The sequence below is a fragment of the Heliangelus exortis genome, chromosome 1, assembly GCF_036169615.1.
Source record: "Heliangelus exortis chromosome 1, bHelExo1.hap1, whole genome shotgun sequence".
Taxonomy (NCBI): domain Eukaryota; kingdom Metazoa; phylum Chordata; class Aves; order Apodiformes; family Trochilidae; genus Heliangelus; species Heliangelus exortis.
The window spans coordinates 74,702,229-74,728,133 of record NC_092422.1 but is presented as its reverse complement, the minus strand read 5'-3'; the positions used below and the strand labels follow the sequence as shown (position 1 = coordinate 74,728,133).

Sequence of the window (25,905 nt, the reverse complement as noted above, 5' to 3'; positions counted from 1 at the left end):
AAAATAAATTATATTCTTCCACAGTATCCCTCTGTCACCCACAGTGTCAAAGCTTTCACTTCAAAAGCTTTCTCCATGAACTTCTTGGTTAACTTCCTGATTAAATGAGGAGACCACTAATACGCAGATTAACAAGGTTGGCTTATGTCAGACAAACTTCAGATTTAGCTCTCATACAGCAGACAGGTGATATGGAAGCAGAATGCACAGGCAGCTGTTTCTGATTCTTCTTTTTTTCAGGATCAATTGTCTTCCGTCACTGCCTCAAAAATGATAAGGGCTGATGAAAGGTAGGACACTTTTCTGGTAGCTAAATGAAGCAAAAATGATGGGTATGGTTATTTAATGTTGAAATCATTCAAGAACTGTAATTTGCATTAGTTTTTCTCGATTTTAGCAAGCAGAAATTTTTAGTCAGTGATGATCATAAGATAAAGAAAATTAAAACTATTTTTACTGTCTGTGATGTTGTGATAGTTCAATCTTCTGTCTCTGAGTTAACGTCTTCAAATATAATTTATTTTTCTCATTTTTCTGACAATTATATTTAAAAAATACTCCAAAATATCACTTTCATCTCATGGAATCATCCATAATGTGCCAAACACTTGTTTTTTGCTGGTGAGAAACAAGTCATTGTCTACAGACAGCTGAATAAAATTTAGATAAAGAGGTAAGTCAGGATAATTTTTGGCACTGAAGGTGCAGATGTCTCAAAATAAAATGAGCATTATCAACATTTGACTTACAGCTCCTAAAAGACTCACAGGTGTGGTAATACACCCTTCTCATTCTAAAGGTGGGATTGTTTCACACAACTTAAGCTATCTAAAAAGGTAGATGTCTCATCTCCATATGCTGTTTAAGATCTCTATATAGGAAAGCAGATTATCTGTTATTCTGTGGTATCTGAAACAGAAAGGACAAATGACCATGGAGAGGTACCAGCAGTATGGCCCTGTAATCATGGAAGAAATTTAGACAATCAGCTTAGTTCAGCACCCAAATTAAAAACCATTAGAATTAGGTGGGAACCATCCTATCTTGTATATTATGTTGATGTTGAAGGGTATTTTGCTGTTATTTTCTTAAATACATGGTTCTGAAAAGAAGGGATCCAATCTTCCTTTGTGCCATGTTTCCCCTCCCAGTTTTGTGTCATCAACAAACTTTCTGAGGTTATACTCTATCCCTTCACCCATGCCATGTTGAACAGGACTGGGCCCAATACTGACCACTTGTTTCTGACCTCCAGTTGGACTCTATGCCACTAATGATAACCCTCTGAGCTTCATCTTTGAACCAGTTTTTACTCCACCCTTTGTCTGTTCATCTATCTCACACTTCCTAAGCTTCCCTGTGAGGAAGCCGTGGGAGATGCTGTTGAAAGCCTTGCTGAAATCAAGGAAGAAAACATCCACAGCTGCCCCCTCATCTCCCTTTCCTTTCTCTGCATCAATGGGTAGTGCTAACATGAGGAAAAATCTACAGAAAAATTTCTCATTCAAGTTAATGCCAATATTGAAGTTAATGACAGTAATGTCTAAACCCAGGACTTTATCAATAAGAGCAAAAAGAAAACACATCACCATAAAATCCAACTTCTGATTTAATTGTATATATTATAAACAACTTGTGAAGGGCATAAATGAGCTGTTTCTCTGCCAGAGTTGTTCATACTGGGAGACTAGCTGAAGTTAAAGATAAGAAGCCCAGCATCTGGAAACACTTTCATCTGCTTTATTCACCATCGTTCAATGTCAAGAACAGAGGTTTGCTAATCTTTCATCAAATTGACAGCTGCCACACTTTTTCTGCTGAAAGACCAAACCTATGGAAGCTGAGTCTAAGCCTGTTCACAAAAGGCTTCCTTTCCTTTGACACCTTTTGCAGACTTCTAGAAGTACTGAATAGACTCCAGAGATTTATAAATCATAACTTGAAAACCACTGAAGTAGAAGTTCAAATGTTTGAAATTCCTGGGTAGAAAGTGATCAGCAAATGCATCTTATTTTTGCTGAGATTCAGGGTCACAGCTCACAGAGACTGTCTTCCACAGATGCCTTATGCACAGAGTCCACTCTGATCTCTGTGACTTACAGAACTGCTCCTTTGACTCGGGCACCACTGATTTATGGTCTAGATCACCCAAAGGTACTGTTTGATCTCCACTGCCAATGTTTGTTTGTTTATTTTATTATGTTAAACACTTACAGCCAGTTTTCTTTACATATACTACCAGCACAGCTTCATGGGCCTCCATATTCTTTTATTTATCTGGTCATCCCAAAGTTAGATACTTTCACAGTAAGATTGCTGCCAACCAAACAGTTCCTAGCAGCCTTTAGCAGAGAACTGAGAAAAGGGATTAGTGGCAAACATAAAAAGAGGGGCAAATAACATAATTTGCAAATAATAATAATAATTTCTGTGCTCCAGGATTTCATTCAATAATGCTGTTCTTTGAAGCAATTAAGTTTTGAACTCTAAAGGAACAGTAAATAGCTCTCTTACTTCATTCTTCAACTATTGGTTGAAAAACACATATTTTACCATTATGCCAGCTTTACAAGTAAAGAGACTGAGAGATGAGACAACAGAGGTGGGAAATCCACCAGCAACAGCAGAAACTAAATCTTCTCTTTAAAATGGCATCTTGCTCCACAGTCCTTTTCAGTAGCCTCAGAGTTTACCAAGGTATCAAAAAGATAAAAACTGTAAAAAAGCTGGATTCTTTGCTATGCACTATAAACAGAGTGGAGCAATTTAAACATCTTGATATATGAAAAGTTCAATATCAGCCTAGTTATGCAAATGATCACTTGAGAGCATTTATCTTAGGCTGTATTCTCTGCCTGTGTGCTCACTAATGTCTATGATACAGTTTGCATCTACAGTTTTCAGCCTGAAATCAAGCTCAAGTTTTATTTCTGTTTTCCCATGATGCACAGCCAGTGTTGGGGGTGCTGACATGATTTACAACATGAACTCTGCTACTTAAGTTTACTGATATTCCTGAATCAGAGTATGAAAACTGTTGACATAAGGATTTATTATCTTTTCTTACACATAAAAGCAATTATTTGAAAGCATAAAAAAGACATGTAAAATGCTACCTGTACTCCTACTGCAAAATTAGACAGGCTTGTTACATAAATTGTCAAATCTTCCAAGATACCCTGTCTTGCTTTACAGGGTAAAATACTTCTACTGACTCTGAAAGCACAGTGCACTAGAAATTTGGCTAGGTTCACTTTTAATGGGCCAATAAAATAATAGCTTATTTCCCCAATGCTGGCATTCTTGAAATCTAAATTTTGCCTAAACTTTCAGTCCAAGTCCTTGAGAGGCCTGATCCCTTTATTGAAAGCAACTTGAAACAACTGTTTGAAAATTGGAAGAGAAATGTGTTTAAAAGATCTAGGTAGCTGCAGACTTCCAAGGTGTGCTGCTGCTGCTGGCAATGCCCCAGAGTAAATCCCAGTTTATGTTAGTAGTCTTCACACTTTCTTTCATAAAAGAAATTGTTCCCAAACACATAACTCCCCAACTCATCAAAAACCAATCTAGTTGAGCCAAATCTTACATGCTGTGCCCCTTTTTCCTGGAGGACTACAGCATCATTGGACAGAGCTCTTTACTTCAGTGGACAAATTTTACAAGTGGATGAAATCCTCAAGTCTAGAGCCCATCAGTACAGGCAGCACAGTATGTAGTGCTGTAGACCTGTCAGCTCAGCTCTGAAGTAGAGAACTAAATTAGCTTCTGGACAGTGCTGTTTATATATGGCTTTAGTGCTTCTTGTCCAGAGCTTCCTTGTTTTGTACCAGCTGGGTGTTTCTGTTCAGCAGACCCCAAATAGCTTCTGGGATGAGGATCAACAGTGGGGGCGATCCCGAGGGGTAGGACTGCCAGGTGTTAGGTCATCCCCACTGCCTTCCCCATCCCACTTCTCCTGCTGGATAGCTTACCAAATCTCTATTTATGAACTGATATCTCTTCAAGAGTGCCAGAGCATCACAAACATTGTAACATGTTTCCAGAAGCTGAAGGGGTTGTAATTCCTCCCCATGACTCCTCAAGTAAGTAAGCAAACAGCCATTAGGCATGTATTCTGTCACTAGACAGGTGGGACATGATTCTGATCAAACACCATACAGTCTAACAAGTTTTGGATGATTAAGTTTCATGAGGAAAGAAAAAAAAAAAAAAAAAAATGAAGAGTCTTGTGCATTTCTGTAAATTTTGTTCTTCTAATATTAATGCAGCATAAAGAGAGAAATTACTGAGACTGGGTTGAGTCCCATCTTAGACTTCAAATATTCATTTTCAAGAAGAACTAAGAGTCCGTCTGCTGACTACTTTGAAACTCAGTATTGATGGCAGTCAAAAGAAGGTTCAGTAATGATAAAATTATACCTTTACAGTCAAAATCTGAAATAGGTTATAGCATCAGAAAAGTGCAACCTTACTAGTGGGAGAACATAGATCTGAGTTGGTTGGGCAGACCTTAGGTGTTAAGATTTTCTACTGAAACCACATTACAAAGTTTTCACACTGAGAGTTTTGATCATATCAGTTAACTAAAGGTAGTGCATTCCTTCAGAATACAAGATATATGAAATGTTTGTATGCTTCAATTACCATCTCAAGAAATTTCACAAGAAATACTAACATCTTTACCCCGTCAGAGTCAGAGACTAAAACTTCAAGTGTCATGTTCAAATTTCTGGCATTTCTTAGTTATTGACCCATCTCTCATTCCTATCTGCAAGGTGGCAGGAGCATCTCTCTAACTATTACTGTATAAATGCTACTGAAGTAGAGTTTTCAGTGACATGTGGAACCTCTGGATTTGTGGAAGAGATGTTAATCAAAAATTTTTTAGATGACCGTACCAATCTTTATGAACTTTTTTTCATACGTGGCTACCTATTAAGCTTTTGCCTAATGTACTAACCATTACCTAATTTGTTTTAAGAGGAAATTCTCTTTCCTGTATATGTTACTGATTAATGTTCACAGAGAACATTGTTTGCAAATAATTAAGCAATGTCATAACTTGCATCATGGTCTGAGCTTCTTCTATGAATTCATCCTCTGACATTGCTCCTTCTTTAAGCTTCTTTAGTCAGCTTTATGGCCACATCATATTGACCCTTCCACTTTCCCAGATACACCATTCCAAATGGACCATTCCAAACACAATTTCTTCTCATTTCATTTCCCAGATTCCTAGGGAATCAAAAGAAATTACTTTAACAAAAAACCTGGATAAATGAAGGTCTGGTATCCCCTTAATGCAATACTGTTATTTTCTCAGAAGGGTTTCAGGAGGGTTCAGAGTTGAAGCAGTAAACCTGTCTCTCAGCTTTGTATTTGAGTTATGGAAGGAGACTTCCTACAAGTGCTGTTTGCAGCTGCTTAGATTTCAGCCTTCTAAACAGATTTGAGAAAGATTTATGCACCAAATGATGATATATTTTAATGTAGGAGATTGGAGAACAAGTATTACTGTGCCAAATAATGTGGTAAAGTGAAAGGATGGCAATGACTCAGATGTGCTGAGGAAGGAAACATGCAAGGTCTTGCACAGTTGAAGTAAAACTTGACATAAAATGCCCTAAAAAGAGCACAGCAAAAAAGTTGATATAAAATGTCTTTGCATTCATGCTGCCCTTGATATAGAATAGATGCACTTTTAGGAAGGGATACCCTATTTCACAGACCAATAGAGTCTCCATGCTACACTGGGCAAGTGGAAACTACAAAAGGAGCTATTGGCTGAAAAACCATCCTTCCCAAATCCTCACATTTCTTCCTCAACAGAAACCCAGAAAGTGGCCACCAAAGTTTCTGTAACCTCCTAAAAGCCTGAAAGCAGTAAGAGTTATGATTTTCTAGATAATCTTTCCTTGGTGGCCAAGACTGACAACAATTTCAAAAAAGAAAGTTATCTTCATACCATTTCCTAGTTAAGCTCTGGAAGGTACTTTATTTACTTGAGTAGAAACTGTATGCTGGAGCCTTGTCACCATACATACAAAGAAAGCCTGTTAAAGATCACAATATATACATGAGTCTTCTGAAATAAAGGAAAATACAGGGAAACTAATACTTCCTTTTCTGTGCCATATTACAGCCATCCAGGTAATGACAGATATTCAATATTCAGCAGCTGCTGCATCACTTCACAGGATTGAATTTTTTCTGTGCTTAAGGGGTAGACCAGCAGAATTATTGAAAGGAGAGATAGTACAATATCTAAAATCATTGTGCAGTGAAAGAAAGCTACTGTATTGGTTGTGAATATGTTAGTTCTACCCAAACGCTCCCCAAAATATGTTTCAATATTTACAGTATGCAGTACTGGAAGAGATTCACCACAATGCTGAGAAGTCCAGAAGCCTAAGCCAAAACCAATCAAGTAGAAAGAGCATATAGGATTACAAGCTGAGTTGTGCTGATGGTAGTGTATAAGCTTGGAAATTGACTTAAAACAGTAATTTTCAGCAAGGTAATACTGGCTCTCAGGCATTTTGTGCACATGGTAATGCCTGACTGTTCCTTTTTTGCTTCTGAAAAACATCACAAAGGTCAGTACATGTCAGAGCTTTGCAAAGTGCCTTCCAGCCCATGTGCTAACAGGTCAGTTAGTTGATGAGTGACCTGCAACACTACAGATGGACAAACAGCCAAATATGTAGTAGATGTCACCAGGAACGCATTACATTTGACTGCTTTTTCCCTCCCTCACACCTCCTGGAGATGTAGTATGGGCTCCCAGAACACTGAAGTCTACATACTCTAATGCAGTCTACTGGTTAGTACTTGTCTCCCAACAATTACATCTAGAGCAAAAGTCTTTCATGTCTTGCCCTTGCAATGGTTGTAGATCTAATTTTGAGTATCCACCCCTTCCCACTGCCATTCCCCTACCCTTCACTCTCTTTCTTTCTCAGTCTTGAGACCCTTCTATTCCCCTAGATTATGGGCATGTTGCATGCCTATGCTTCGATGAGACAAATCTGGGTCTTTGTTCCCCTGTTCAGCAGCCAGTGTTGTGTATTGTTTCAAATAAATTCTATGACCTGAATATGCCTGAGATTCACCTTTAACAGAGTGTAGAGATTTTATCATTGATGGGTCACACCAAGCAGTGTACCCTTAGCACATTCTTAGAAGGGGTCCACATTCTTTGGATACTCACTCAGAAACCTTGCTGAATACAGACACAGTATATTTTCCTCCTTGACTTGATCTCCACTAGCACCTTCTTTCCCCTAATTAAAAAATAAATAAATTTTCAAGGCACAATGAGGTTGGGATTAATTTCAGTGGACTTTAGGCTTTTATACTGTCATGTCTGCAAAGCAGAGGACTCTTGACCCTTCTGAGCTCCTTTAAGGACCACATTAGGACAAAATGAATTATGAATTAACTCCATCTCATTCCTCATGTCCCCTCCATGAGTGGTACACATTGTAAGAACAACACTTCCCCATACATCCCATCTGAATAAGAGCTCTATCTACCATACTCTACATAATCTACCACACTTCCTTTACATAATGCACTAGACTGATTTATTTTCTGTTTCCAAAGTATTTCTGAATGACTGTTTAAGTAGAAAGATTTTCACTGCACTCTGTTGTATTTGGACAGATTTTAGTCTTTATGTGGTATTCCAGTCCTAACTTTCACTATCTGCTTTTGCTTCTGTTAATAGTTTACCACGCTGGGCTGGAAAATTTGGTTTTCAGAGTTCATTTAACAGCTGCACTTCCAATGTGCTAGGAATGGCTGTTGCAGGGAGGAAAGAAGACACCTAGAGCCTCACATAGAGGCCAAGACTCATTGTTGTGAAGTTCAAAGTAAATTAATGTCCCCTTAACTGTTGTCAGGAGTATTCAACACCTTTTGGGATTGGGACATAGCTGCCTTTTTCCAGTGATTTGCCAGTCCTTAACCCAAGGTGCAGGTGTAAGGGAAAGGACACTGAGCCAAGGTTGCCAAAAGGTTAAGGCATAATGGAATTGTTAGTGGCTGAGTACCAGTGAGTCTGGCTGTGTGAAAGCAACAACCCACAAGAGGAAAACTTGTTTACACAACACACTCAAGTGCCAAGCATGGCTGAAGCTGGATTTGATCTCCTCCTGAAAACTACATGGAGAAGTCGTTCTGCAGTCACCTTCTTTAAAGACTTGAACACCTGACAAGGCCTGTGGTGCTACCCATCCTTATTCCTCATCAGCCCAGTCACTGCCCAGTGGGCATAACACTGAGTTTGATCAGGGTTGTTTTCTTGTCTGGATGATCTCTTTTCACTTTACATTTGTGTATCATAAAAACATCACAGAAGATTCCTCTAGACTGACCTTCAGAAAGAGCCACAGTGGAGCAAACAACACAGGGCTACAGGTAAAACAAAAAAACCCCAGAGATTTGAGGGGAAATACACTCAGGGTGGCTTTGTTCCAAGTGTATTTTAGAGGTCCATCATGTGTTCATTTATGTAGAAAAGCCATAAAAGCACCCAGGCATTTTTTGAGATCTGTTTATCAATGCCAAGTTAGCACTCTGTAATGCTAGAGCTATTTGAAGAGCATCAGCATCCTCTAGCTACACTCTATAGCAAAGACAACAAATACAGAAACATTTCCATGGTTGTTCAGATACAAGTGATAAAGGATATATAGGACCTTCTGACGAAAGAGCTGTTCAGACTGGGTGCAGGAGATACTCCTAGCATACCAAGTGCAAAGACAAATATTTGGTTTATTATTTACAGGCTGATTTCTGAATAAGGCACAGTAGGCAGATCAAAAAATCCCAGGCATTGTAAATATTTTCAAAACTGCCTTTAAAAGACAGAGAATAAACTTGGGACTTCTCCTGCACATGTGATTTTAGGTCTTGAGATAAAAGGGAAACCATTAGTTTCCATCTGCTTCCTCTCATCTGCCCAGGAAGTCTCCTCCTGAAATATCTGAGCTCACTCGGTGACTCTGACTTTTTACAGTAAATCCTTAGAGGAGGATCCTGCTGCTCTAATGCTCTGCCAGGAGCTCAACCAGAAATAGTTTGCTCTGGTTTCTGCAGACTGCAACACAGCTGTCTCCCTAAAAACTGGGAGGTGCATAATTCTTCTCTAACCTTGAACCTTATGGTTGTCATAATATTTAAGTAAACTGGCAGATCCCAGAAGGAAACGAGCCAAATACACTATTCCAGAACAATTCAAGAAGCTTGAAGAAATACCAGTTCACTTTTATGAAGCATCCCATTATTAGTGTGGTAGACTGGTCTGTCAAAAAGTATTATTGCTTTGGGGTTTTTTGTTTGTTTTTTGTGTGGGTTTTTTTGTTTGTTTATTTTTCTGAAAACAAATACATTTATACCTTTGAGAGTCTATAGACTGTGATGTTGCTGATGACAATACCCAAAATTACTATCACTGTAATGACAGCCATGTGTAAAATACTATTGCTCTAGGTATAGTGGGCATGTAAAATGAAAAGACAATCTCTACCCCAAGAATCTTTTGGTTCTATATACTCACTCTTGCTCAGCAATACTCTGGTCTTCTGCCAATGTCTGTTCACTGCCACTGCAAAGACAAAACAAAATGCTGAAATTGTGAAATATTAGTTACAAAAAATACCTTCCTTGGGTTAAAAGTCATACTGTTTGTGTTTTGAGTAGTTATGCCATGGTCTAAGGTGAATATTTTTAAAAGCTGATACATATTTAGTTGTCTGGATTTTTAATGACTTGGTAAATGCTTACATAGACTTTGCCCTGCACTTCAGTGTGTTGGAAAGTCAAATATTCTCTGTGCATGCTGTAGCAGGCAATGAAACTCCATATCCCTTCAGTAACCTCATGAAGAGATTACATCTACATTTGCAAAATTTACATGGGAGATTTCCAAACCTGCACAACCTTAGACTCCTCTCATAAATGTTCTTAGCATTACAAGACATCAGAAGGAGTTAATGTGGCAGAAAAAGAGGACTTTAAAATAACCTCTTGTGCAGAAATAATACCGATTCTTATTTATGCTGTCTTTTACAGGATACTGTAAGAGTAGGGTTTGTTTTTAAGGAAACCTCTGAATCTTGTTCAGTATGGTTTACTATAAGGCAATCTGCTACGTGTCTGTCAGATTTTCATTCAAATACTTAGGCATACAGTTAATGCTTACAACATCCTGTCATCTTCTTAAAAAGAAAAAAGATGGGTCTGATGCATCACTTCAACAGACCTGGATTACTTTTAGCCTGTGCAGGACTACTCAAACACATACAGAGGCATGAAAATGATAGCAAGGTTGATTTAATGCTGAAATAAAGAGTACAAAGATGGGAATCTCAGCATCGTTGAGGTCAGTGGCAAATCCCTATTGATTTAAATGAAACCAGGATTTTCAGCTGATTTTTTTTGCATTAATGTGTGTGTCAAGAAGACAAATTGTATCTGAATCTATAACTTTCAGGAAACTTTATGCTTGGTACTGAGAAAGTTATTTAAATGAAAAATATTCCAGAAATATTGCTTAATCTTTGCTAGGATGGTGAGGAAAACACTTAGGCAGTGGGTGGCTGCATATTGATTCCCCTTGGCTCATCATCTTTCAAAGATAACTTTCTCAAGTAAGTGCTGGGTATGAAACCTTCATTCCTGCAAAATAAACAGTCCACAGTTTAGCTCTAGTGCATGTGCATCTTAAATCTGGTCACTTAAAATAGTAAAAGGGATTAAACATACAGTCACTTTTTAGAATGTCACCAACAGAACTGCTCATGGTTAAAACATATCTGCTTTTGCTTACCAGGGAGAAAAACACAGCAGTAATTTGTTTTAGAAAATTACATTTCAATGATGTACTCTTTTTTTTTGCTAGTCATTTAAATGGCTTCTTCCTCAGTGATTGCCTTCATCATATGGAAGATTGGAGCAGCTGTTCAACAACTTCATTACATGCCATCTCCATTGCCTTGATGAAGGATGCCAGCGACTAGTGGGTGCCAGCAGGATATCCAAGGTCAGACACAGAAAGTCAATAGATGGACTCAGAACTCCTCCCCACTCAGTGTCAGATGCAATTGAGAAGCTAAGTGCATATGGACAGCTGAGCTGCCACTTAAAGCAGCTGGCAGCATGGCATGCTGAACCTCTGCTATGGGGTACCTCAGGTGCCTGCATTTTTAAGAGGGTGGGTTGTATGCTCTCCTCATCAGAAAAAAAAAATAGGAGGAATAAATTGCATATTTGAAAAAGGACACAAGAAGGAAGAGTTTCTTTTACACAGATCTCAATAGAGCACCAGAAAACTGAGAGGGCATGGAAACAGGGGAATCAGGTAACTCCTGATGCTTGTTCCTGCTGCTTTCACAAAAACAAGATCTTCAGTTTGTTCTAGCAAAATTAAAAGGTTTTGTTATGATGTATATGTGACCTGTCCTTACAGAATCAATATTGCAAAAATCTCAGTTTCTTAGGCCAAAGAAAATAGAAAATGTCTCCCCTTTCTCTTACTCTCTCTCTGCTCCTTCATTAATTTTAGAGCCTTTTACTCAGGCTTTATAAGCAGAGCTGCTATAAACAGTCCAGCAAAGGCATTTCAGAGCATATCTCAGCTTACTAATTTACTGTTGTCTTTAAAGTGACTGGTTTGTGTGCTGCTTTTTTCATCCAGAACACTATGCAGTTCTGTGAGTTATAAAGTACAGTCTACCTTATGTTAAAGTTGCTTTATTTGTTGGTTTTCTTGTAATTTGTAACTTAATCAGTGAACTATGAGTAAAAAGAGAAATTTTATTCTGTTCCATACCAGTTTGGTAATCTTTTAGCTCCAAAATTCTTCCCTTCCACATTTGTATCACAAAATCAAACTCAGCTAGTATTGATCATGAGACAGACAAGGAATATTATCTCTTACAGGCAGCTCCTGTTTGTTGCCCTGCCTTTGTCTTCAGGGTATTCCTAAAGCTGTTTCTCATTTAATAACTGGGGAAGAATCTTTTTTTTTTTCTGCCCCAGCTGGATATTAATGAAAAATACCTTATTTTACGTTGCTGAAGGGGATTTCTCCACGTGTGAACCTCAAAGAGAATATTTAAACCTTGTGCAGGATAAGGTTTTTATGTCTTTTTGGAACAGTATTGATAAAGCTGGGGAGAGACTGAAGTGATAAGTGATTGGTGCCTCAGCAGCACTCAGTGTTGTCCCATGCTACCTCTGCTATGGCAACAGTAATAATGTTGGTCTAAAGGTGGTTTGTGCACGGAAAAGGCAACATATGTGAGGAGAGATTTTTTTCCTTTTATTCGCTTAAACTAAATACTTGGGGAAAAAATTGGATAGCTTTTGAAGACAAAAGCCTTTCTTCAGGCACATGTCAAAATTAATGCCACTGGATATTATCTAAGCTGGGGTAGTAGGCAGTGACTGCTGTAAATCTTACTCAATTTAGCAGCCAAAGAGAGAAATAGAAAGGGAGTTGTACAGAAGACAATGAGGCTTCTAGAGCAACGTTTAGAAGCTGCTCAGGTTATTCTAACATAGGTCTTGAGAGGTACCAGGACTGATCTGCAGTGTTTCTATGAAGATAAGATAGGTCAAAAACCATGGTCATAGAAAAAGGAATTCTGCAGGGCATACTTACCCTTTCAAATCCCTTACTCTCCACCAGTCAGAATCTTCCTCTTGCAATACATATTGTTTATTGCTTCTGACAAGCTGGATAGCTGAATTTCCTTTGGGTTCGTTGTCACATTGGGCCCCAGCCACATTCAGGACTTGTCTGGTGATAGTACCTGAGGCAAGCTTCTATGCTTCCTCTTTTGAATACAGAAGGAATAAAATTATAAGGGTGTGCAGCGCAGGGTGCAGTAAGAAATAAAATGACATGTGCATGATCACTTGCATGTTCAACATGTATGATATTAGACAAATTTATCAAAGCTAAGAATATGGGAACAGACAAGCAACTCTTTCTCATCCATTGAGAAGCACAGCCCAGATGCTGTTGTCCACATTTGTGAGACAGGTGAGAACAGAAGCCAAGTTCCCTGATAGTGACACCAGAAGCAATTAGCTCTGAGTGGAAGGTGACACTACTGTATCAGGAAGCTCTCATTACCAGAATTACATGCTAGACCTGACACGCATCAGAAGCCTGTAATCTGTCTGAAGGTGATATTACTTAATGAACTGTTGTAGTTCATGTACTTTGGACGCCATGTGAGCAAATTGTACTTCACTGGAACTATGCTGGTTTCCTATTGTATAAAAGACCCCATCACAGTATTATAGAATAATTTTGATTTTTTAAATGGCTTTTGATCTGCAGTAATACCGAATGCACCCTCAGAAAGTTTGTAGTTGACACTAAGTTTAGAGGGAGTGTTGAGCTGCTCAAAGGTAGGAGATAGACAGGAGACACTGGACAGGCTAGATAGATGGACTGAGGTCAATGGTATGAGGTTTAACAAGACCAAGTGCCAGGTCCTGTGTTATGGTTGCAATAACCCCAAGCAACGCTACAGCCTTGAGGAAGAGTGTCTGGAGAGCTGCCTGCTGGAGAAGGGTCTGGGAATATTGATGGATGGTTGTCTGAACATGAGCAATCAGTGGGCCCTGGTGGGCAAGAAGGCTAATGATATCCTGGCCTTGTATCAAAACCTGTGTGTCATGCAGGGGTAGGGAAGTGATTGTGCCCCGTACTCAGCCCAGAGGAGGCCACAGCTTGAGTATTGTGTTCAGTTCTGGATACCACAGCACAAGAAAGATGTTGAGGTCCTGGAGGGTGTCCAGACAAGAGCTACTAGGCTGCTGGTTAGGAGGTCATGTTGTGCCAGGAGTGACTGAGAGAACTGGGGTTGTTTTGTCTGGAGAAGACTCAGAGAAGAACTTATTGCTCTCTACAGCTACCTGAAGGGAGGTTGTAGAGATGTCAGTGTTGGTCTTTTGTCCGAGGTAACTAACAACAGGACAAGAAATGGGTTAAAGTTGTTCAAGAGGCTTGGGTTAGATATTGGGGGAAATTTATTTACTTAAAGAGTGGTGAGGCATTGGAATTGGCTGCCCAGAGAGGTGGAGGAGTTGCCATCCCTGGAGGTGTTAAAGAAGTGTTTAGATGTGGCATTTTGGGATATGGCTTAGTGGCTGTGGTAGTTGGATTACGGTAGGACTCGATAACCTTGAAGGTCTTTTCTGAACTTGGTAGTTCTATGATTCTATCATTCTATGAAGACAATAGTCATTAGTCAATTGTTATTACTAATCACCAAAAGCAAAAAGCTATGGTAATTCCAAATAGTTTCCTTTTTTACCATGTTTTATTGAAGTTTCTCTGCTAAGCATGTTGGGTAAAATGAATCTCTCTCCTTGGAGCCTAACTTGCCCTGTGCAGAGTTAAACAGGTGTAAGTATGAAACTATGGGATTCATTTTCCCTAGCTTTGACCTGTGTCTTCATGTGAGATGTGTCATCCTTCAGAAGTGTCTACTTCTTGTTAGTGGTTGTTAGGGAGTTCTATACAAATGGCCTGGATGAGAAGGGAATCTCTCTGCATTAAAATTAGATGACAACAATCAAATCATGCAAAAGAACTTCTAAAATTAAGTCACTGAAATACACTTAGAAATCGACAAAATGTCATAACTGAGAAAATCCAGGCATCATAATTCTTAGGAGCAGAGGAAACTAAACTTGAAACACTGACAGCAAAGGAAGACCTAGGAGAAAAGATTCCAAATGCCACCACAGTAACTCAATGCCAGGGAAGAATGCCAAGTGTCCTGAAGCAGTCTGTGATTCCTCTAAATGGTGTTCAAGTAACCATGGCATTGTCTGTTTGCTTGTTTTCTCTTTATTGACATTTCTTGTAAGCTGGACCATAGGCAGTTCCATGTAAATATAAGAAAAAGTTTTTCCACTGTGTGAATGACAGAGCACTGGAACAGGATGCCCAGTGAGGTTGAGGATTCTCCTTCTCTGGAGACACTCAAAACCTGCCTGTACACGTTCTTGTGTGACCTGCTTTAGGTTATCCTGCCCTGGCAAGGGGGTTGGACTCAATAATCTTTTGAGGTCCCTTCCAGCCCCTGACATTCTGTGATTCTGTGTGATTCAGTGTAATTTAAGGAGAAGCCAAAGAGCCAAATGAATGCTTGACTGAGTCCACTGAGCCAGAACAGCACAATGATCTCTTCCTGCAAATACACAAAGCCTCAAATTGATCTCACTGAGCTCTAGTGGAGTGACTCATTCTTTAAAGAAGTATCTCACAGCAAAGTTATCTTCATGTGACTAAAAGGAGGTCTGTTACTCATCAAGAACTACTACTCAAACCAAATAAGGATGGCTCCTGTCAGTCATATCTGACTTTGGTGGAAAGAAGCTTATAGCTTGAGGGCCTATTCTTGGCAGGGTTCAAGTCCTAGACTGCCCATCTAGTCCAACACGACTAGAGTTTTCATAAAGACAAAGAAAAATATAGAGATTAAAACTCTTTTCTTTTTCTAACGTCTATTGATGTTAGAGTAAGCTGGTAAATACTATAGGTGTTTCTAATCTGATGTGCACCTCTGACATTTGGCTCTGGCAATTTTTGGAGATTAAATTTCTTTTTCTTAATTTCCTGTGTTTTTCTGGTGGAATAATCAGTGTCATACACTCATGGACCTTTCATCTTTTTTTGTGAACAGAAGAAATTGCAAAGCACTGGCCAAAGTAAATCGTTTAAAGAACTATTATCACAGAAATGAGTTTTTCTTAGTCCAACTTGTCAGGGAAAAGAGCCAGCCAAAGATGAGCACATCAGGCTTGCATCCCTTTGATCTTCACTGCTGGGTGTGTATCTTTCTGGTGCAATATTCTGGATGGACCTCATCTGTAACCTGGTACAAATTAATGTCCTTCCTTTTGTCCATACATAGAGTTTCCCATTTGTAGCACTAATTGGAATCTCCAGAGCATTTACGAACTGTAACTGAGTAAATCTTATTATTTCCTTTATGATAGCAGTGATATGATTGTGCTTTTCATATCAATAACTGTGCCACTCTCATCTAGAGAGAGCTGTAGGTGACAGTCTAGTGACCTCTCTAGTTACTGAGACTCCCATCAGCTGTGATGTAGGTAGTGATTATCTGCAGTACTGTTATCCCTCTGTACAGCTGGAAGGATGTGCTGGGTCATCTCAGCTTCCATAAAACTTGTCCAACACATCATAATGAGCAGGTATTTGTGTGCACTCTGAGGACTCCCATCTGTTCTGCTGCAATACTGCTCTGACCTACACAAACCATTTTCCATGGCAAAGATGATGGATGGCAGGCACCAGGAGAAGTGAGAGTTTCTCATGCAGGAATCTCCTGCTTCCTCCTGTTATCAAATCACAGGGTAAATGCTCACTCATCCCCATGAAGAGACCTCAGTGCCCACTATCTTTTGTAATGGCATCACTTTATAGGAAGCAGCACCTCTGTGGGAGACTAGAGGTATGATGCTGAACTGATGAAAAGGACAGAGGCATCACGGGTGCAGGATGTAAGAGTGCAAAAGCAATGCCTCATGCAAAATACAATGCCTCTGGTCAGTTTTGTCTGTATGCAAAAATAATGCCTCAGGTCAGCTGGGAAGAAGGCAAAGGAGCAAGACTTGCAGAGGGTGTAGGGGTGAGGGATATGAACAGAGAAACAAGTGGAAGGCAGGCTGGGGATACGGTGGTATGTCTCATAGTCAAATTTCTGTAGATGAAAAGGCAAAGTGAAAATGTACTGAAATCTTATAGAAGAAGCTCTGTGACTGAATATAGACTGTTTCTCACCATGAGAAGACATTATTAATCTTCCTAACCTAATTATTTCATATAGCTTAGGAAAATAAAGTCAAGTTGTTCCAACCAGATATGGTAGTTATTATATCTGCACTTACTACTGAACCTGCTTTAGAAGTACCCACCTAAAAACTGTCATGTCCCTGTTTTGTAAATTTCCTTTTCAAAATATCTTCTCAGAACTCAAGCAGATAGTAAAAATAAATCAAAAGAGCCTAGCAGAACCCAACAGTTCAGCAGCAGATTTGCATGACTGATGGTCTCTCCAGGTAAACAAAGCATTTCCTTATGGAAGCCAGGCAAAGCACACCATGGTATTCAAAAGAAGTTATGCTGCTACGTGCTGACAAGGCTATTACTTTCAAATCTCATTATCAGAAAAAATGTCAAAAGCTTCTTTGTTCATCGCTTCTTTGCAAGACTTTGTTGGGTTTTTTTTTCCTTAAATCTTCATTTTACAACTCTTCTGACTTTATCTTCTGTCTTTTGATAATCTGTGTACTTCTTAAAGCCCTGACCGTTCATGTCAACTGTACACATAAAAAATCTGGATTTTTTTTCTTTTTTCTTTAAGTTGTTTACCAATTAGGAGAGAGAAATAGATTAGCTAGGAAACAAACTCAGATTGTATTCTAAAGACACAGAACCGAAGATAAATTAAAATAAAGCAGGAAATGCAGATTTAATTGTCTGAAAACCTGTCTCTGGTTCCATTTGGAGAAGGCCGTGTAATGATGTGTGAATGCACAGTCAGACCACAGTGTTAGTCCTTTTTTTAAGAGATAAAAGCATCATATCTGAAGTCACTTCAGTGTCTTCTATCCTCTTGTCATTGCTACCTCTTCCAGTTTATTCTCAGTCTTTACCCTGCTGACTGCTGACCTGTGTTAGTGTTGAGGCTGAATAAAGCACGAGTAATATGAGACAGACTGACAGACACAAGGATGCTGAAGCCACACTTCAGATTCCAATGAGTGACTGTTTGCTGTTATCCATTCCATCTCACAGCCCTCCCTAATCCCTGTATGCCAGGTCTTTCTCTGTAGCCAGATACTAAAAGATTTTCACCTACCAGTGTTGTAGGGACTGGAGGCAGTGGTTTTACAGACCCAGCTGTACAACACAGAGTCACATCTAGAACAGAAGGAAAATTAAAGGAAAAGAAAAAAAAAACCCAACAAACATTAAGGCTTTCTCATGACAGCTGAAATTTCACCTCCCCAAGGTATCTACATGTTTTAGCTCTGTATTTTATAACCTTCTCTTAATTTGAACACCACCTCAATGTCTTTTAAAAACCCATCAACCATCGTTTCACTGATGCCAAAATAAAAACTCAGGCAAATTTGCTTTTGTATTTTTTCCGGTTCTCCTAGGTCATTTGATTGCATACAGAGGCAGACACATGGATGCTTTATTTCTATTTCTTTTTATTATTTTTTTATTGTTTTATTGATATTTTTGGTCTATGAAGCAGTGATTAAGAAATTCTGCTTTCAGTTACTCAGTGGTTACAAGGCTGAAGATGTCTAGAGTTTTCACTACACAGACAGTCCCCTTGTCCTCTGCACAGCTCTGCTAGCAACCTCAGGAACTTATTTAGGAACAATTTTAGAGTAGTTATGGCACATTATCCTGTATGCATTATTACCTCAGACGTAAATAAAACTCTTTTTAACTATTCTTTTGGCTAAACCATCTATGTCCGGTAACAATGCATGTCCTTTTGCATGCAATAGGCTGGTCAGATTTGCTTTTTTTAATGAGCAGTTTTAAAGCTAGATGAAGCTATTCAAATTACTGTAACAAATTAAGTGACAACTCTACATTATTTCCTGTTACAAAATGATGAATTCAGCAGTATTAGTAGGTAAGCCTGTATCATAAATATCCATTTTTCAGAAACAAATGCCTGCTACCCGAAGTGTCACAGATCTAAATAAGGTTCCTAACTGCTCAAACCTACATATTTGGGTTTAACTTTTAATTTTGTGTTTGTAATTTTTGATGACTGTAAATGCTTAAGACCAAAGTTTAATCATTATTGAAATCTGTGAATCTACCAGGGCTCTACAATTCCAAGTAATAAGTCTTTAAAAGACTGATGCCCAAATACTCCTAAATTGTTGCTCTTTCTCCCAAACTTGTCCTTTCACTGTTAAGTATGTAAACAGACATGAGAGAATTCCCTTCTGAAAATGTGAAACCTGGGAGGCTATGGTTTCATGAATTTTCCTCTCTCAACTTTACAGATAAAAACTAAAACCCCTAAATAACTGTGACTAAGTTCTACAAAAAATAGTTGAGAAAAGCATGCTAAAAAAAAAAAAAAAAAAACAACAAACAAACCTACAAATTAAATCACATTATTTAGAAAAAAATATCATATAATTATATAATGCAAGAGGTTTATTTCTATGTCGTTATGAAACTATTGTTTTACACTCATGCATGCACATTCTTGTGCAGAACTTCTACTGTTCTTGCCCATTCAGCTTATAGGACCTCATCACTAACTATTTGATCAAATACAGCAGCTATAATTTAGTGCATTATTTCCCTTGGTTATACTATAAGCAGCAAAGTATTGCAGCTATGATGTTAAAAGGAGCTTAGGACATACATGAAAAGATTTAAATAGATTAGCTTTTATAGAAATCACACTGCTTTAAATATTCTTATGATTTCATGATACTGTGAGAAACATCACCAAGACTAATCGAAGAAATAACACATTGCATTTCTCCTAAATTGTACATCCAGGGGCTGCTTTACAGGTCTGGTTGCAACAAAGAAATTTCCCTTTGATGAAAAATCTTTCATGGTACTTGCTTAGTAAATCAGAATTGTCTTTAATTTCTGGAAAGCACAAAGAAACCAAAGATAACATGACAGGCAGCACAATGGGAATATCCCTTAAGATCAACAGTCAGCTGCACAAAACCATGAGATGCAAAAGTGGTTGCCACCTTAGAGCTTGAAACATTTATCCTGGTTACATTTTAATTTCTATACCATATTCCTCTGTGTAAACTGAAGTCTGAAATCCATACCTCCCTAGCTACCTGTTTCTTTAAGAAAGAAACCTGAGTGTCAAAGAGTTACAGTACAATCCAAAGAAACACCTGAAAGCCAAAACAGGATCCAGCAGCTATGATTCAAAAGCATGGATATACTAAAGTTTTCATTATCAATAATAAACCCAATTAAAATAAAACATTTTCATATATCAAAACATGGTATTTTCCTAGAACTACCTACTGGAAGAAAATTATATTACTGGATACTCAATTTGACATATGGCAAATCCAAACTAATGTTTATCTGTTAAAATACAGTTCTTATTTAAGTACACCAAAAGGGACCATCATCACAGAAATATTAATTTTGTATTTGGAGCTCAACTTTCATCTAGAAAAACATCCCCAGCAGTATTACTGTGCTGGTGAGGCAACAGTCCTGTAAACTTTAATTGCAGTTAAATAATTTTTTAAGAAGAGCTTTACTTTAGCTTATTTCTAACCGAAACTTTTAGCCTTTAAAATTTCTAATCTATTCTTGAAAATACCATGCATTTTAACCATTCAGTTGGGTCTGAAGCATGAAAGAGACCAAAAACAAGTGACAGAGAATGGCACAAAATGTTGAGGCAGAAGCATTTTCTTATCTTTTCTCATGTTATTTGAATATCTTGGTACACAAAGGAACAGAGCTACCCCTATGCAAACCTGCAAGCCACTGCTCCCAGCTTTCCTCATCTGGGGCATAAACATGGAGAAATCCACCCTTGTGCAGACTCTGGAAGAGGTTGGGAAAACCAGCATGGTGAGAGCATCCTGCCAGAAAGCCTCTTACTATGCAGGAGGGAAAAGAAGGCAATGGGAACCAAAAAATAGCCTTTGTGGTCCCACATCAAGCTCCCATAACTTAGTAATGTTTCTTAGACATCTCTTATTGCCATCTCATAAAAAACACATTGTATACTGTGAATCGTCATGGGTGGAAAAGACCTTCAAGATCGCCAAGTCCCACTGTCAGTCCTACACCACCTTAACCACTAAACCATCTCCTGAAGCACCACACTACCCTGTTTTTGAATACTTCTGGGGATGGTGACTCCATCACCTCCCTGGGCAACCAGTTCCAATATTTCATCACTCTTTTGGTCAAAGATTTTTTTCCTAATGTCCAACCTGAACTTACCCTGGTGCAACTTGAACCCATTTCCTCTTGTCTTGTCACTACTCAGTAGGGAGAAGAGTCCAACACCTGCCTCACTACAGCTTCCTTTCAGGTGGCTGTAGAGAGCAATAAGATCTCCCCTCAGCCTCTCCTCACCAGACCTGTTCTCCAGACTCCTAATCAGCCTGGTTTCCCTTCTCTGCACCTCAATGTCCTTCCTACACCGTGGTGCCCAAAACTTCACACAGTACTCAAGGTGCAGCCTCACCAAGGCTGAGTACAGGGGTAAAATCTCTTCCCTGGTCCTGCTGGTCACACTGTTGCTGACACAGGCCAGGATGCTGTTTGACTTTTTGGCTACCTGGGCACACTGCTGGCTTGTGTTCAGGCCCTCAGCACCCCCAGGTCCCTCTCTGCCGGGCAGCTCTCCAACCACCCCTCCCCAAGCCTGCAGTGCTGCTGGGGGTTGTTGTGGCCAAAGTGCAGGACCCAACATTTGGCCTTGTTGAATTTCACACTATTGGCCTTGGCCTGTGGATCAAGCCTCTCTAGAGCCCTCTGCAGAGCCTCCCTAGCCTCAAGAAGAACAACACTTCCACCCAGCTGAGTGTTGTCTGCAAACTTCCTGAGGTTGCACTCACCAAATCACCAATAAAGATGCCAAACAGGTGCAGCCCCAGAACTGAGCCCTGGGGAACACCACTGGTGATCAGCTGGCAGCTGGATTTAACTCCATTGAACACAGCTTTTTGGACCTGGCCATCCAACCAGTTTTTTTACCCAGTGAAGGGTGTGTATTTAACATATTTATTTATTTTTAAACTCATATATTTCATCTACATATATAAATACAAATATAAAAAGCTACTGCCTTAACCAAAGTGATTTGTGTCCTGAAGCGCAGCTGCAGAAACAAAAGGGCAACATCAATTTCTCGATATTCCCATCTTCTGTGCACAAAAGACCTTATAGCCTGCATGAAAACTCTTTCTTCCCACTTCACTTTTTCCACAGTCATCTGCCAGCTTCTGGCTTGTGTCACACAGGGCCAGATCCAGTGCTCACTGAGGCCAGGAACTTGTCTGTGACAGCATCCAGTAACAAATGCTGAGGCAGAGTATACAGCCAGAGCATCTGTACACTAAACAGAATCCTGATCCAAAGGTGATGAATTTGTACTTACAAGAGGATTGTTTCCCCTGTGAATTCATTCAGTTAATTTTAAGCAAATAACTAGTATCTACAATGTCCTGAAGTAAGCGGTCCTATAGTGTAGCTACACAAGATGGACAGAGAGCTGCTTTTGCTTGTTTGTAGCCTGTCTTCTGCGTCTCCATTTGATGCCTGCCTAAGAGTTAAAAACACCTACTCTTCTTTTTGGATCATGTTTAGAAGTGGGCTGACTGTGTGTCTGTGTTAGGTCAGAGTGTCTTTTCCCTTGTGGATGCTCCTTTTCAGTCATCTGCACTGGATTTCAAATTCCACTTTATTGCTTTTGTTGTTAGGCTGAAGAGCTCGTGTTATTAAAGACATATTCCCCCTGGTAAGTAAACATGACTGATCAATTTCCTTCCTGTCTCATTTTAATTTAATTAAATGGTGGAGCCCTGTGAGATTTTCTCTTGAACATGTAATTCATCCAATCTATTACTCACTGTCAAATCTCTCCTTTGACCTTTCTTTAGTTTGCAACATCTTTCTTCACCTAAAGTCACCGGATCTAGACACAATATTCTCCTGCTGACCACAGCAGTGTTGAAACATACTGAATGCTTTCACTCAGCATGTGCCTGCTTCCATATTACAGGCTGCCATTAGACCCTTTGGCCACAGCTTCACATTGGGAATTTATGTTTATCTATCATGATCCTAAAGTCCTCTTTGCAGATACTGCTTCCCAGAGCTGAGTCCTCCACCCTGTAACTGTATCATACTTTCTTTTCCCCACTTAACCAAGTTATGTATTTCTGAAGTAAATATGCTTAACATAAACATGGCATTCAGGGAGAGGGGAAAGGATGACCGGGATGACACCTAGGATCAACCAGGCAGCAAAATATTGTGTCTTTCATGAGGTTGCCCTTGGGCATGGCAATCATTGCAGGGTAAGGAATTAATGCACTACTCAGCAACCCTGTTCTGACTCCAGCAGCCTGCTGCATATCCCACTACCTATGGAACTGAGTTTGATGGAGGCTCCAGGAGGAACCTAACTGAAACAGATAGCAGACAGAAAATTTGAAGCTACATTGTTCTTACCACATTTAGTTATTGAACAAGTGTACTGCTTTGTGCAGTTACATCTTCTGATACAAGGCACGGACTTGGGTTTCCTGACTATGGCACAATCAGGCAGAGGTCAAATCCTGCATTTGGTATTGAGGCAAAAAAACCCCCAAAAACCAAAACAAAGAGGAATGAGATAGTAAGAAATAAATTATTAATTATTAAGTGCTTTATTCTGCCTCTGAAATAAATTATAATCACATAGTGTAGTGATATATACATTCCAGGTAATAGACCTTTGAACATAAAAGAAACAAGGCTTGATCTCCATTCTATCACAGTCAATTAAAAATATTTCAGAAAATCACAGCTTCAGTAATAGGTACTGATTTTATCTTTTTTAGCTTAAGTATCAGTAACACTTGGCAATACCAGATATCACCACTGAGGACAGGAACACCAAGGCTGACTGACACATATCACATGAAATGTAAATTAAACAGATTTCATGGCTAACCTGAAAAAGGTGTTGTCTCTCAGGAGGTGTTGATTTCTCAAGAATCACCATCTTTCATATGTCAGTTGCAAGAATTACAGGACACAGCCCTACATCTGACAAAGCATCTGCTGCAACTGCAGTAGTACAGGACAAAGGAGGGGGAAAAGAAGTAGGAGGAAATAAGGGTAAAGTACCTTAAGTGCAAACCAGAAGCCTAGCTGTGACATTCATAATTTTCTTAAGGTAATGGAGCTCATTCTCACTCAGCTTCCCTACAGTTTTGAAATGGGATGTAACTCACAGGAGGAATTCTAATGTATGAAAAGGAGGAAAAACTTCAAGTTTCCTGGGGCATATACTTGCGTTCCTAATGGGAAATCTGAGTGAAAAAATCTCCCTTTTGTGATATATGATCACTCCTCAGGAAACAAGGGTAGTTTAACCATCTGCTTTGTGCAGCTGAAGGATGAGATTCTGAACTAATTAAGCCTTGCATGTGTAACTTCTGAAGCCAGTTATTCACATCAGTTCAGAGGGAAGCCTGAACAAGGGAAACATCACTATTCAAGCCAATGTTTAAACATATGCCAGTGTTAATTACTTGCTCAAGTTCTCTTTGGAAGGACACAAACAGATGCTTGATGATAAGCACAACTGTAAGAATTGTTCTGGATAGAGACACTCTTAAGCCTATGGCTAAACGCTTTCCTGAACTGAAAGGAGGATTATAAACCCTATAATTCTACTCAAAACAAAATACACCTGTTGTTCTAAGACGTAATGTCTGAGTTTCACAGAAGAAAAGCAGAGGACTTAGATGACAATGGAAAACTGTAGAACAGTTTACTTAAAAAAAGTATTTCTTACCCTTTGTCATATTCGTAAATAAGAAAGGGTTGCTTTTGTCAGAACAATCTTTTTTTGTAGTTAATTGGTGATATTTTTTCTTCTGTTGTGACTTCTTTAAAAGAAGTTCTTCTAGAATTGCTTTCTGCTCCATTGTTTCCCTAAAGCAATATAAAATAATATAATAAAATCCCTATTAACAAACATAACAACAGGATCTGTAGAAACTGTAATAATGAATATATTAAGATCCATCATCCTCTATATGCTTTATAAAATTTTATAGTAATATAGTAATATTACTAGTAAGATAGTAATATATGCTTACAATGCATGTGTTTAATACTGATTAAACAAGTGAGGTTGTTTAGCTTATTCACTCAGTAAAACAACCACAGTATACAAAAATTAAGCTACAGATATACTCTATTTCTAAACAAGGTGCCTCTGCTACTTCATTTTCTGAGAATCTTTCCTTTTAAAGCCAAGCACCCTTTCTGGAAAATCCCACAGTCTGCTTTATGCACAAAGGTTTTACATCTGCAGCTTAACATGGAAGTCATTACAGCAGCAAAGAGAACAGAAAACAAAAAAAGAAAACCTTACTATTCACATGTCCGGTGTTGAGAAGTGTGTTCTCTGAACTGGAAATTTCCCATTTTTTTTTTTTTCTTTCAAATGTAACAAACTCATGTTTATTGAATAATGGCATGTAGAAAAGATCAAAAAGAAAAACTGTTCTTGCACCTCATACATATATATATATGCACATATATATGCACATATAAATACATATATATACTTTTTCTCTGTGTTTTTTCTTAGCCTCAGTAGCCATACAGAAGAAAATGCCAAGAAGGGTCAGATTCATATTTCTTCAAGTTTAGTATGGTTTCAGGTTATCTTACCCAAACGTGTAGAAATGTCCTTTGCCCTGTATGTTCTTGAGCTCCAAAGGGAAGTGTTGTGCTAAGCTCCCCACTCTGTTATGTGCCTGCTCACTACTGAGAGCCCAGCAGAGAGAGAAAATTTGCATGCTGCTCATTACACCCACTTGATCTATCCACTGAATCCTACCTGAACTCAGAAATTAACAAATATCTAGTAGGAATAGTCTGAAGAGGAAAAGGGGTGCTTTCTCAGCCATTACTCCCCCATGGATATCTGTCTCCCTTTGCTGTGGGCAGGATGCCTACTTACACCTTCCACCACTCCCTTTTGGACAGATCAGGGAATGCCTCTGGTGAGTCAGCTTAAAGGCAATCTTGCCATGACATGGGACATCTGAAGGAGATATCTGCTT

General features: G+C 39.0%; 1 protein-coding gene across 1 annotated transcript; it reads right to left on the bottom strand.

The window, feature by feature from the left end:
• Nucleotides 1-578: 578 nt before the first annotated feature.
• BMX (BMX non-receptor tyrosine kinase) lies at nt 579-24,756 on the bottom strand. Its single transcript, XM_071734359.1, is given in 21 exon segments — nt 579-645; nt 2,275-2,342; nt 3,972-4,190; nt 5,069-5,131; nt 5,133-5,203; nt 5,206-5,235; nt 5,966-6,053; nt 6,455-6,578; nt 7,211-7,265; nt 7,268-7,283; nt 8,703-8,760; nt 9,566-9,610; nt 12,671-12,803; nt 12,806-12,845; nt 17,922-17,983; nt 19,589-19,708; nt 20,566-20,647; nt 23,775-23,825; nt 24,358-24,469; nt 24,669-24,696; nt 24,699-24,756. Coding segments are annotated over 21 exon segments (1,590 nt in total).
• Between the last annotated feature and the right edge of the window lie 1,149 nt (nt 24,757-25,905).